The sequence below is a fragment of the Bipolaris oryzae genome (genome assembly GCF_000523455.1).
Source record: "Bipolaris oryzae ATCC 44560 unplaced genomic scaffold scaffold_34, whole genome shotgun sequence".
Lineage (NCBI taxonomy): Eukaryota > Fungi > Ascomycota > Dothideomycetes > Pleosporales > Pleosporaceae > Bipolaris > Bipolaris oryzae.
In genome coordinates, this window is record NW_006911310.1 from 182,320 (window position 1) to 194,974 (window position 12,655).

The 12,655-nt window shown below is 51.0% G+C and overlaps 6 protein-coding genes across 6 annotated transcripts; 3 read left to right on the plus strand and 3 right to left on the minus strand.

The window, feature by feature from the left end:
• Window positions 1-1,005: 1,005 nt before the first annotated feature.
• On the plus strand, window positions 1,006-2,098 carry COCMIDRAFT_90053 (uncharacterized protein; the record flags this gene model as incomplete). Its single annotated transcript, XM_007687849.1, has 4 exons — window positions 1,006-1,222; window positions 1,279-1,776; window positions 1,828-1,944; window positions 1,995-2,098. 4 exons carry the CDS (start codon window positions 1,006-1,008, stop codon window positions 2,096-2,098), a joined length of 936 nt encoding a protein of 311 aa, XP_007686039.1.
• A 1,261-nt stretch (window positions 2,099-3,359) lies between these two features.
• COCMIDRAFT_90134 (uncharacterized protein) lies at window positions 3,360-5,086 on the plus strand (the record flags this gene model as incomplete). The annotated part of the gene is made up of 4 exons (XM_007687850.1): window positions 3,360-3,672; window positions 3,728-4,182; window positions 4,234-4,502; window positions 4,561-5,086. 4 exons carry the CDS (start codon window positions 3,360-3,362, stop codon window positions 5,084-5,086), a joined length of 1,563 nt encoding a protein of 520 aa, XP_007686040.1.
• A 584-nt stretch (window positions 5,087-5,670) lies between these two features.
• On the plus strand, window positions 5,671-6,926 carry COCMIDRAFT_90130 (uncharacterized protein; the record flags this gene model as incomplete). The annotated part of the gene is made up of 2 exons (XM_007687851.1): window positions 5,671-5,842; window positions 5,920-6,926. The coding sequence occupies 2 exons, from the start codon at window positions 5,671-5,673 to the stop codon at window positions 6,924-6,926; spliced, it is 1,179 nt and encodes a 392-aa protein (XP_007686041.1).
• A 209-nt stretch (window positions 6,927-7,135) lies between these two features.
• COCMIDRAFT_89974 (uncharacterized protein) lies at window positions 7,136-8,814 on the minus strand (the record flags this gene model as incomplete). Its single annotated transcript, XM_007687852.1, has 3 exons — window positions 7,136-8,080; window positions 8,127-8,533; window positions 8,652-8,814. 3 exons carry the CDS (start codon window positions 8,812-8,814, stop codon window positions 7,136-7,138), a joined length of 1,515 nt encoding a protein of 504 aa, XP_007686042.1.
• An 845-nt stretch (window positions 8,815-9,659) lies between these two features.
• Window positions 9,660-11,022, minus strand: COCMIDRAFT_90064 (uncharacterized protein; the record flags this gene model as incomplete). The annotated part of the gene is made up of 2 exons (XM_007687853.1): window positions 9,660-10,373; window positions 10,423-11,022. The coding sequence occupies 2 exons, from the start codon at window positions 11,020-11,022 to the stop codon at window positions 9,660-9,662; spliced, it is 1,314 nt and encodes a 437-aa protein (XP_007686043.1).
• An 887-nt stretch (window positions 11,023-11,909) lies between these two features.
• On the minus strand, window positions 11,910-12,623 carry COCMIDRAFT_35036 (uncharacterized protein; the record flags this gene model as incomplete). The annotated part of the gene is made up of 1 exon (XM_007687819.1): window positions 11,910-12,623. The coding sequence occupies one exon, from the start codon at window positions 12,621-12,623 to the stop codon at window positions 11,910-11,912; it is 714 nt and encodes a 237-aa protein (XP_007686009.1).
• Between the last annotated feature and the right edge of the window lie 32 nt (window positions 12,624-12,655).

Below are 12,655 nucleotides of genomic sequence, written 5' to 3' on the forward strand. Positions count from 1 at the left end.
CCTGCACACCACCACCACTACCATGACTACGACTCCTACATCACAATATGTCACAGCCAGGTCACACAGCATGCAGTGCCCCGCGTCGGGCTGGGGAGGCGAGTAGCCACTAGAGCGCTACGGGCAGCCAGCCTGTCGTCGGTCGTCTGTCCCTCTCTCTCTGCCTGCATGCATGTACATACATACATACATAGTACATGTGTATGTAGCACATGAATCTTAGATCTATACGCCGTAAGCAAGTGTGTGCACCTGCACTGTACTACGTACGCAGTACTCCACGTTGCATCCATACACCGACGACGGCACAGGAACACCTTCTCCACATACGCCCTCACCGCCTTGACTCGTGCACACACACACACACACACACGACGCGGTTGGATAATGGCGCGTGGGGGTCCGGCGCGGCCTCTCGATGCCATCGGCCCGGCCAGGTCGAGGCTGAGGACTAGACGACGTGCGACCATCGTCGCATCTGCTTGCCTTTTCTTTTTTTTTTGCGCGCGAATACGAGCCAGTCCAGGTGTGGCTTCGCGCGCGCTTCCCGGCCAGCCGCCTGCCCATACTTCCTGCGTCGCATTCCTTAGGTAGGAATGTGGAGGAACTGCCATCTGCCACCTACGACGTGCGCCCTGCCCCTCTGACCTCTGACCTCTGACCCGAGCAAACCCGCAACGCAGTAAGACGTGACGTGGACCCATTGAGTTTACCGGCATGGTCAGGAAACGGAAAGCAAGTAAAGGCCTGGACAGCAAGTCGTGTCGGACAGCGAACAACCAACGGCCACCAGCCAGCAGCGTACCAAGTACAGTGGCCAACAGGTAGCCACCTGGTAGCCACCTGGTAGCCAGAGCACCGCCCAACGGGGAAGCGGGGCACTGTCCACGTGACCCGCTCCCCCAACATGGACAAGCGCTGTATGACGAAAGCATGCACCACGCATCCACACGTCCACCTTGCCCTCAGCCCCGTCGGCCGCCGACGCGACCACGCACTCCAACCATGTCCTACTTCTTCTCCACCCCGGTCGACATCGACATTGTCCTCGAGGACCTCGACGACCGCTCTGCCGTCGACGTCAAGCTCGACAAGAACCGCAAGGAGAAAGTCCCCCTCTACCTCGATGGCGAGTCGGTCAAGGGCCAGGTCACCGTCCGCCCCAAAGATGGCAAGCGCCTTGAGCACACAGGCATCAAGGTCCAGTTCATTGGCACCATTGGTACGCGCCCCGTCCACCTGCTGCTCCCTCGCGCATTGCTGATGTATTGCGCCCAGAAATGTTCTTCGACCGCGGAAACCACTACGAGTTCCTATCCCTCGGCCAGGAGCTAGCCGCTCCCGGCGAGCTGCAGCACCCCCAGACCTTTGACTTCAACTTCAAGAACGTCGAGAAGCAGTACGAGTCGTACAATGGCATCAATGTCAAGCTGCGCTACTTTGTCCGCGTCACCGTCTCCCGCAGAATGGCCGACGTGGTCCGCGAAAAGGATCTCTGGGTCTACTCGTACCGCATCCCCCCAGAGACAAACAGCTCCATCAAGATGGACGTTGGCATCGAGGACTGCTTGCACATTGAGTTTGAGTACTCAAAGTCCAAATACCATCTCAAGGACGTCATTGTAGGCAGGATATACTTCCTCCTTGTCCGGTTAAAGATCAAGCACATGGAGCTGTCCATTATCCGAAGGGAAACAACGGGTGCGCCCCCGAACCAGTACAACGAAAGCGAGACCCTGGTCCGCTTCGAAATCATGGATGGTTCGCCCTCGCGAGGTACGTGAATGCGATTCTTTGCGACATGAATCCCACTAACCGCTGCTGCAGGTGAAACAATTCCAATCAGATTGTTCCTTGGCGGCTTCGACCTGACTCCCACCTTCCGTGAAGTCAACAAGAAGTACTCGACCAGATATTATCTCAGTCTCGTACTTATTGACGAAGGTGAGCTATTCCCGCTCCCTCTCCAGCACATTCCACTGACAAGCATCCAGATGCGCGACGATACTTTAAGCAGTCCGAGATCGTACTCTTCCGACAAGCACCCGAGGGTCTCACATTGGCGCAGGAACAGAACAAGTTGATGGCGGTATCATGAGGAAAGCACCTTGAGCAGAAGAGGCACATGCGCATCCACGAGCGTCTAGCCCAAGATTGCCCAGTGCGCCACACTGTAGCGTTAATGTTGGAGTTATTGTTGTGCCTAGTACTAATACCCCGACATGGAATCCCACTGGACCATTGAGCCTTGGTATTGTAGCATATGGGTTTTGAGTGAACCCTTATATCCATGGGAATGTAGCAGTCTCCGCGGACACTATCCATCGGCCAAGTACAGCAATCGTGACCGCGTCTCCACACTGGCGCGCTAGTCAAAGTGGAGCCTCTATTTGCTGTACCGTTATTATGCACATTTGTCGGCTTGGCTTGCAGACGGTGACCAAGGACCGGCGACTGCTATGTGCTGATGTTTTGCATCAAATGCCGATAGCTTTTCACATACACCTGCTCATATGCTGCCCATGTGTATGCACTTTCCTCTGTCGCAGTGTGGACGTCACGCGACACACAAAGTCATAAGATTTTCTCATGCGTGCACATTCTGACGAGTGCAGGCCAACAAGCTCCACTTGAACATGCCGATGTCCGTCAAACTCGTGATCTGTACAGCGCCACAGCTAGCTGCAACGCCTCAGGATCGAGATGAGGACTGCCTTATCAGTTAATATGTATCGAGAATTGAGGCTCTTGCTCGGCTCTACCCACTCATTGTGAAGATCAGTCAAGTCGATTGGCACACATGTCTCTGAGCCGTGGGTAACTCTCGGAAATACCGGCGACATAGGCGGACTAGGCAAAAAGCTTCCCTGCCAGTGACGTAGCACATGCAATTCTTCACTTTCCCATACATGAATAGCAGCGCTACCATTTACCATTTAGTCAGATTGCTCTTGCCTGTGTGAATCCTAGGCTCAATGTAATTTGGATATAAGGTCGACCTCATGGTACTCACCTCCGTAATATAGCATAGCAGTTGGGTTTCACCATGTCGCATCAAGAATCTAATGCGCCAGAAAACAGTGAGTGATCCATCCATGTCTTTGACCACAATCAAGAGAGGATCCTTTTTTTCCGGACAACTAACACCTTAGTTTTCAATAGCACAACAACAACCAGAGGAATCTGCATCCCAAAGACCCACCAATCTGGCAAATGAATCGAGACAACCAACAACAAGGTCCCTTGCATCGACGGTCCTACATCGAGGTCGTTCCGATGCACCGAGCATAGGAAAACCCGATACTGTTCGTTTGACGTCGAGACCACATAATGCTCGCACCAACACTACCGCAACCAGCATGGCGCCTATAGGCAGCATCAGAAATACGCCCTCAAACACTGCAACTCGCGAAAATGTCAGACAAGAGCCTCCTCGACGCCCAGAGAAGAAGCAACAGCAAGTTGTTGATGTTGACAATGATTATTTCACCCTGAACCCATGGTATAATGAGCAGAAACAAAAACCAGTCTTCGGTTTGGGTGCTCCTCTTCCACGCACGGTTCGCCGTGGCATGTGGTGGGGACGAGGTGATTTGCGCAAATCCTTGTATAAAATCGACGAGGATGATGGTGTCTCACGGCAGGATGGCCTCAACTTTAGGGACGGAAAAGGTAAGACTTCACTCTTTTGTGCATACCACGATTATCCTAACCAGAGCATGTACAGTCTTGGAAGAAGACTCAGAGGATTCTCAGGAGACTTTAAACGCTGCAAGCAACGTCAACAGCCAAGGAAACCCAGACAGATTCCAGACTGTAGTCAATGGCCGCAGGGTCAACGTCAAACGCGTGCCGACAAGTGAAGCAGACCAAGTTCTTGGCTTGGATCACCATCAAGACTCTCGCACCCACGAGCACCACGATGGCCAAGCACGTGCTCCAATCAATGAGCATGGATTGGGATATGCGGATGGAAGTGGACAGCAACAACACTTTGGTCTCCAGGACGGTCTTCCGCCACTTCAGGAACGGGCCACAAACGAAACTAGTCAAACCAGTGGGGAAGAAAAGGAAGCCCAACGACGAGAAGAAGAGGAAGAGCGAGACTTTTACAATCAATACCGAAACCCTATTGCTAGGTTCCGAGCAAAGTACCCGCAAGCTCCGGCAGAGTTTCTTGCTGTATGTCTACCTTCTCGCCAAACAAAGATTTGCTCTGCTGACACTCTACAGACGTTCATCTATCTCTTGATTGGGCTATGCGTGAACTTGTCTGTTGCCACTTCTCAACAAAGCACCGGTAGCTTCGAGACACAGGCCTGGGGATGGGGGTTCGCAGTTATGATAGGCATCTATCTGGGCGGAGGAGTCAGTGGATCCCATCTCAGTCCAACAATATCTATATCACTATCCGTGTTTCGTGGTTTTCCCTGGAAAATGGCCATCGTCTACATCTGCATGCAATTACTGGCTGGTCTCGCCGCAGGAGCCGTCGCATACGCGTAAGTCCCCTTGTTGCTGTTTGAAATTAGTAGACGCTGTAATTGACATGTACAACAGAGTCTACCATGATGCCATCCACGAAGTAGATCCCGGTCTCACACTCGACATGACGGGCAAGGCTCTCTTCCCCAAAGGACCTATTTACTCTACTGCAACTGGCTTCTTCAATGACTTCGTCTACATGGCCATATTCGTCTGTGTCGTGTTCGCCCTGGGGGACGACCAAAACTCTCCTCCAGGCCAAGGAATGACTGCCTTTATTGTTGGTCTCACCGGCATGGTAACAATGATTGGTCTTGGGTACAACACAGGCTTGGGTATTTCACCGGCGCGTGACCTTGGGCCTCGTCTTGTGGCATACTGGGTCGGATACAAGGATGCGTTTTCTACGGGGTACTGGGCATATGGCTGCTGGGGTGCATCTGTTAGTGGCGCGCTGTGCGGTGGTTTGTTGTATGATACGTGTATTTTTGTGGGCGGTGAGTCGCCGGTGAATTATCGGTGGCCGCAACCTGGGGATATCAAATGGAGGGCTAGACAGACGAAGGATCGTGCAAAGGATAAGATTCAGCAAGTTGCATGAATTATTTCCTCATGAGTTTGTTTTTAGAATCTCAAACAACGTTCGTCTATTTTACATTCTGTATGTTGGTATCTCCAATGAGGTACATAGTATGTTTTTTTGACAGGGATTCCACTTTACCGGTTGTGAGGGGTGGCGTATAGGCACCGGGAATACGAAAGGTAGTAGTAGTGGCACCGGGGATAAGATATTTAGGGCCCACAGCCCATCGGCAGCCAGGGTTTTCCCCAGACTTTCTACCATCCCGCTATTTCTTACTTACATGCAGCACTAAAACCAGGTACGCAAGCCTCTTGGATGCTCTAAATAAATCTGCTGTGATCCGTGCTAATTGGCTAGAATTCATTTGACCAGTACCGTACCTAAGACTACAAGATCTGGCGAGCAATTGTCAAAACCTCAATTCGTGCGGACATCTCCAACACATGAGATTATTGTCATTGCATTGATCATGTTTTGAGAAGAAATCTCGGGGGCCTAAAAGCTATACTTGGCAGATTCACTTTCAATTTGTTCTCTTTCTTCACACATCAATCTCAATACCCAGCCCAATCATGTCGTCCTCCACAAGCGCCGACATCGCAATGGCATCAACGCCGAAACCCGAAACAATCGCACAAGAGCAACGCGTGCCAGAAAAGAAAAGACCAGGTCTACGACAAAGAGTAAAACATTTCACATTCGCTTGGTTCCTATGTACAATGAGCACGGGGGGTCTCGCAGTCGCTATTGGAGAAGCACCGCATCAATTTAAAGGTACTTCCCTTCCCCCATCCAACCCCCCATCAAAATGAAAAATAATCGAAAATTACTAACACCCTTTAAAAAAAAAGGCCAATACCACATTTCCCTAACCCTCTACCTCCTCACCCTCACCCTCTTCCTCCTCTTCACCCTCCTCTCCCTTTCCCGCTACACCCTCCACCCCCCGCACTTCCTCTCCGCCTTCTCCCTCGCCCCAGAATCCCTCTTCGCCCCCGCCTTCACCCTATCCATCTGCGTCTTAATCGGCGGCGTGCAAACCCTCGCCATAACCCACGGCCCAGCCACCCCATCCCTCGTTTCTCTCGTCCACATCCTCTACTGGATCTACGCCGCCATCTCCCTCCTAGCCGCAACACTACAGTACTACCTCGTCCTCCGCCAAAACCGCACAATACCCTTCTCCCCCGCCATCTTCCTCGCAGGCTACTCTTGCATGCTAACCGGCACCCTGGGCTCCTTGATCGTCGCCACGCAACCCGCACAGCGCCACACGGCCATTGTCGTAGCGGGCGTCGCACACCAGGGCTTCGGATGGTGCATCAGCCTCGTCGCTATCGTCTTGTACGTCTCTTCGCTCCTCGAACGCGGCATCCCCCCGCCGCGAGCTAGACCCGCAATGTTCATCCCCGTGGGAAGTTGCGCGTATACGGTTGTCGCGTTGGTCGGTATGGCCAGGGGAATCGCACAGCAGCAGCAACACGTGTATACCGAGGGTTACTTTGCGAGACACGCTTTAGCACCAGAAGTACTCCGTATCCTGGCGTTTTTCTCATCCGTCTTCGTGTACGTGTTTGGTGTGTGGCTGTTTGGTCTTGCGCTCGTGGCCAATCTGAGTGCTGTGGGGGAAATGCCGTTTAGTCTGGCGTGGTGGGCGTTTATCTTTCCGAATGTCGGGTTTACGCTTGCGACGAGTGCGTTGGGGAGGGAGCTGGAGAGTGAAGCGGTGCTTTGGGTGGGGAGTGGGATGACGGCGGTGTTGGTGGTGGTTTGGATTGTGGCGGCGACGGCGTGTGTGAGGGCGGTGTGGAGGGGGGATATTGTGTGGCCTGGGAGGGATGAGGATAAGGATCGGTGAGGGGGTTAATGAAGGCTCTTTTTCATTTCAAGTCTCGTTGTAGAATGGGTTTGTTTATCGAAAACGTTACAGATGGATGTGTTTAAAAGCTTTATTATCATATCCTAGGTCAAATCCGCTTCATGCCAAAATGATTTTCAATCGTGACAGATAAAACTAGTCACATTACTATTTAGATGTCTGATATTAGAAGCCTAGCAATGAATATTCTATCCAATATTTACATGAGCTACTTTCCATCCACCAGGCATCAAATCAGTATAAACCCTCAGCGGATCATACTTTGCGCGAATTGCCTCCAACCTCAACAAATTAGCAGCAGGATAGCTTTCAAATACTAGCTGGCCCTTCCCTGCATCATTCATATACAAATATCGTGCTGCTAACGATTTTTCGCGGAGAAGACTGTTAATCTTTGCTGTGATCTTGTCCGCTGCCGCATGTACAGCATCGTCATCTTCCGCAGCCCCCCACGTAAAATTCTCAACCACCCAAAAATACGGAGCCTTTTTGACATCGATTCCCTGGGGATTCCCTCCGCTCTTAGCGCTATGCGAGAGGAACTCCTTTGTGATGGGCTGAAACGTGATGGACGCCTGGAGATTAGGAATCCTGGCCAAGTCCGAGTACACGAGGGAATTGAACGTATCGTGTATGATCTGAACGGCTTCTCGGTCAACAACTGTAGATAGGGTTCGGAATGCTTGTCGTAGCCCCAGAGGTTGCAACGCATCTGTCACTGAGATGTAGTCGGACAGCGGCTGCAGCGCGTACGAATCGGCAACAGGAACGAGCTTTGGCGCGGTGAAATTCTCAAAAACCCTTTGGTTATCCGTGAGAGAGTTGTAAAACTTTGCAGCTGCGTACACGGCTATGTTTGCGGCCGGCACAGTGACAATAGTCGGAATAATGGCTGCTTTGACATCAGACGGCCCGCCGTATTTTCCAAAATTATACACGCCGTCTAGATACCCTTTTGCTTGCGATTGGTTGAACTGCGCAATACCGACATGTACATCACTACCTTTTACGGTCCGCAGATCAAATCTCGTGACAATACAGAAGGAATTGCCGCCGCCGCGTAGGGCCCAGAAGATGTCGGAGTAGGCATTTGTGGCTGTTGCTTCGATGATAAGTCCACTAGCCAGAACGCACTTATCCCCGTTAGCAATATTAAAAAAAAGGAGTGATAGAGCGTACTTGATATCGAACCACGTTATCCGAGCCAAACCCATACTCGGAGGAAAAAAACGATATCCCTCCTCCAAGCAACAACCCAGCCACTCCAACATGCCCCACGCGACCCCCAACAGCCGCAAGCCCAAATGGACTGAGATATGCATATACGTCTCTCCATCGATTTCCTGGCCCAAAAGATAGGACGGATTGATCGCTGGATAACGCCAACCTAGTCATATTAGACAACGCCACCAACACACCCGACTCGCCTATCCCATTGTACTCGGGAATCGGCATATGCCCGCCTCCCCGCACCGCCAACTTTGATTGCGTGAGCGCAATAGTAGCGACTGCGTACGAGACTTGGCCTGCATTTTGCGGTACAAAAACGCAGGCTGGTGTGGTGTATGTGGTTGCTGACCAATATGCTACATACGTTCTGTTAGTAGATGTACAGAGGGGTAGTTAAAGAGGTAGGATTCGTCTGTTAGTAACAAGTTGATGTGTGTGTGTGTTTTTGAGAAGGAAGAGAAATGGGGTAAGTACGGTCGTGGGTTTCGTATAAGTATCCTGGAGTCCCCGGGAGGAAGGTGTAGGCGGGGAAGCGAAGTTTCAAGCTGGAGCAGGCTGCATTTGCACGGTCTGATGGATTTCCTGCGGCTGATGGTGCAGCGAGGAGGAAAGCCGTGACGATAGTAAGGATGAGCATTTTGAAAGCCTTCGGTGCGTTCCTCAGTTCATGAGCGAGTCAAGGGCCCCTTCTTTTTTCGGGCAAGCGACTCTGAGTGGATGTATTGTTTTGGTCGCTTGAGTGACTTGTACCTGCCTAATATATGTGCTGACATGACGGCAGAGCATAGGGGTTTGGGCCAATCCGCTCACCTCCGGGTAATGTAAGTAAGCTAACCTGATGGAGCTCGGCGTGTTCAGATGTGTATAAAGCTCTTTGGCCGTAGCATTGAAGCGTAGCTTCTTATACAGAGCTTTTAGTTCCATGAAAATCAGGTTGGTCCAGCGCTGAATCTATTTCAAATTGCCTTATGGTATAGTATGCATCTTGCTGGTATACTTGTATCTAAGAATAAACGGAGCTACTTTCTGTTCGAGAGAGAGATATGTTCGTGTACGCAATCAGGTGCTTCAACAGATTGTGGCGATTACATGTCTGAACCTTTTGTTAGCACCACAAAATTACGAGGAATCATGTATATTAACGTGCAACAGATACAGATAAGGGTAGCCATAAGATGTCAAACTCAAGATTGGTCCTTGTGAGATTTGGACGACCAAGGAACAACGTGCCATTTCGCGTATGCATGCAGTGCAATAACGCATGCTCTTCCTCAACATAGACATATGTCTTACGTGCTCAACTTTGAATGTTGGTTTGAAATGACGTTCCTTTCGTCTGGACTTTTGCGGGATTTAGCTAAGAACGATACTCCAAACCATACAATCACTTATATCCAATGAGCTGGTCAAATTCGACCACTGACTTTCAGAGGCACGTACCCACAGCTGACAACATGCTGCTTGACGCTAAATAGTCTACATTCAGTCCTGGGTGTGTGCTGCAGATATGGGAAGGAGCGCCGGACGAAGCCTCGCAAAGGCAAGCCATAATAACAATGCCAGCAATGTCTCAACGACAATTGCGAATCGAAAAACTCCAATACCCAGACCTTGCACCACGGCACCAATGGCAAAGGGCAAAACTGCGCCTCCAATTTGACCTAGAGATGCAACAAAAGAGACAGCTGCGACATGTAGCTCTGCCGGCAACAGTCTCGTCAACACCACAACCCCAGACGGGAAAAGTGGACCATGGACGAAACCTGTGGCCGTCATGAAGATTACGGAGGCCTCCAAAGATGAGAAAGCTGCAAACAGAGCCTCGAAAACAATAGCGAAGAGGAAGTAAAGGGTGGTCGCAGGCCGTACGCCCATCCTATCCGTGGCGAATCCCAGCACTAAACGCCCAATAGCCATACCGATCCAGTAGCCCGAGGAAGAGAGACCAGCTATATAGTCACTCGCATGTCGCTCACGGAGCATAAATGAGACCACCCACCCAGAGATGGAGGTTTCTACGCCAACGTAGGTGAGAAAGAAGGCTGCGCAGAGCCAGGTAGCTGGGTGCTTGAAGATTTCCCTAAGGTCAATCCTGGAGTCAGAAATCTTTGACTGCTTGCTCTGGCGGTAGACAGATGCGCTCTCATGTCGGAAAGCAGCGACCTGGACTATAAATGACAACGCGCATGCTCCAGCCTTCACCCAGTTAGTACTTTCATCCCAAAGTCTCTCGCGACGCACTCACTAGAATCGAATACCAAGTCCACCAATGCCGATGTTTCGCAGTCAACATAGTCAAAAGCAGAGGCCCCAATGCCGCACCAACAGAAAAACTCCCATGCAACAGCCCAGAAATCGTATTCGCCTTCTTCATGCTCCCCGCCCATGCACACCAGCTCCCATCCAGCAATCCAGTCCCTAGTCCTTGAAACGCAAACGCCACCAGTATCAACCCGAACCCCGGATGCGCTGCTACAGTCGCAGTAGCAAGGACTTGCAGGATGGGCCCCGCAAAAGCGATACCCCGCTGCCCAAACCGGTAGTGCACTGCATCACTGAATTGTGCGGCGAATACGTATCCAACGGGACCTGCCAGAAATATAGAAGAGACTTGGATGTCGCTGAGATTGTAGTGTTGCGATAGCAAAGGGAGGACAGCACCAATAGATGAGTTGAACAGCCCAAGTGTGGCGAACGAGTACATTGCTGCTGCGATCTTGAAGATTAACCGCGCGTTCATTGTTTCGGGATCTTCCTGTGAGGGACCTTGGTCTGGAGTGACAGAAGTTCTACGGTTATCGCCAAGGAGAGGCGAGGCCTCGTTCGATCCTGATGGATGCGACATGTTTGTTGCAAATGTTAACGCGTCGCGGACGTGGTTTTGGTGGTTCAAGGTGAGGAAGTGATCACAGTATCATTTCCTGTAGATGTATTTTGACTCAGCAGTTTAGATGGGGTGGAGATTTTGGCTAGATGGCTAGTGGTGAGTTGAGATGGTACTTGGCTGTTGTTGTACCAGATTGCTGCGAATGGATACGTAGTACTGCTACTAGTAGATAAGCACGGCCAAGACCATCCCTGTCGTGACATCATGGCCAAAGCGTCTTGGCTGGACAAAAGAATCATTTCTTGCAACAACCGTTGGGAAGGGACGGACAGATGATGGGCTTCTAAATGGGAAGCTGGATGATCCTGGATGGTAGAATGCTCTTGGCTATTGTGTTCAAGAGCCCTGCGGCATCGAGTTCTGGAATCAAAACACTGCTAGCCCTTTTCATATTGGTTGCAAAATCAACACTTCTGTTGCTCCTGATAATTGTGAATTTCCCCAACACCAAGTAGATTTACCAGAGGTCGATAGCAAGTACACGAGTGAGGCATTCTTTCCTAGAGTCTTTGCTCCCATGAGCCGCATCAGCGTCATGGACATACACTCGAAGCACGCACTTTAGCCGGGCTATTACCCATCTGACTACCTTTGCATAAACCAACTGCATTTTGACTTGGATATATTCTTATCAATACCGATTTGGCATTTCGAAGGCGTCGGCGTGTGATACAAGCTCTCCTTGACAGTCGCACTCTCTTCTTGGCATGATTCTCCATCAACAGCTAAGTGGTTCTCAAAAATGCGGCATCAGAGAAGTGGTAACCCCAAATAAGACAACTGGAATGAGCTCTATATCCCACTAATGTCAGGAGCTCAAACCCGTAGCACAGCTGACAGAGGAACTAGTCCTCATCGTCGGAGGAGGCGTAGCCTAGTCCAAGAGAAAGTGCATTTCCTGTTTTCGACGCAGACGCATTTGTTGAGGGCTGTACATTGGCGACAGGTGGGTTTGCAGAACTTGTCGTATCGGCCTTAGCATTCACCTGGGAAGGAATGTTTGTCGTTTTTTGCTGGATTGTCTCTGTCGTCGACTGTGATTTTTCAGCAGGCTTATGCTCCTCTGGGATGGAACTCGATTTCCTCAGCTTCACACCCTTGAGTAGTCCGGCTTCAGGCCCTTTCTTCCTCTTCTTTCCAGCAGCTGCCCACTGTTCGGCACCGTGCTCCTGCGCCGGCTCTGCAGTCTCCTCCTCAAGCCCACGTACCTTTCTCTCCGCCTCTTCACGCTGCCGTCGGAATAGATCAAGCTGCTCGGTAGTTTCTTTCTTGACGTTGGCTTCTTCCAGGCGCTTCTTCTCAAGGATTGAATCCAGGTAGTCGGCTTCCTCGTCGTCAAGGGCGACATGAAGTTTGTAGCGTGCCTTTTCTTCAAACTCGGCTTGTTTCTTGTCTTTGTTGGCTTGCAAGACTTCGTACAGACTCTTGCCGTCGTGCTGCTTTGCTAGCTCGGCTTTGGCACGTCTGGCATCTTCAATTTCCTGCTGCGCTCTTTTCCACTCATCGTCGCGTTGCACTTCCTCCCCGGCTTTGCCACCACTGACGAACCCTGAAGACATTCCGATCCACACGCATATGGCTAGCGCAGGTT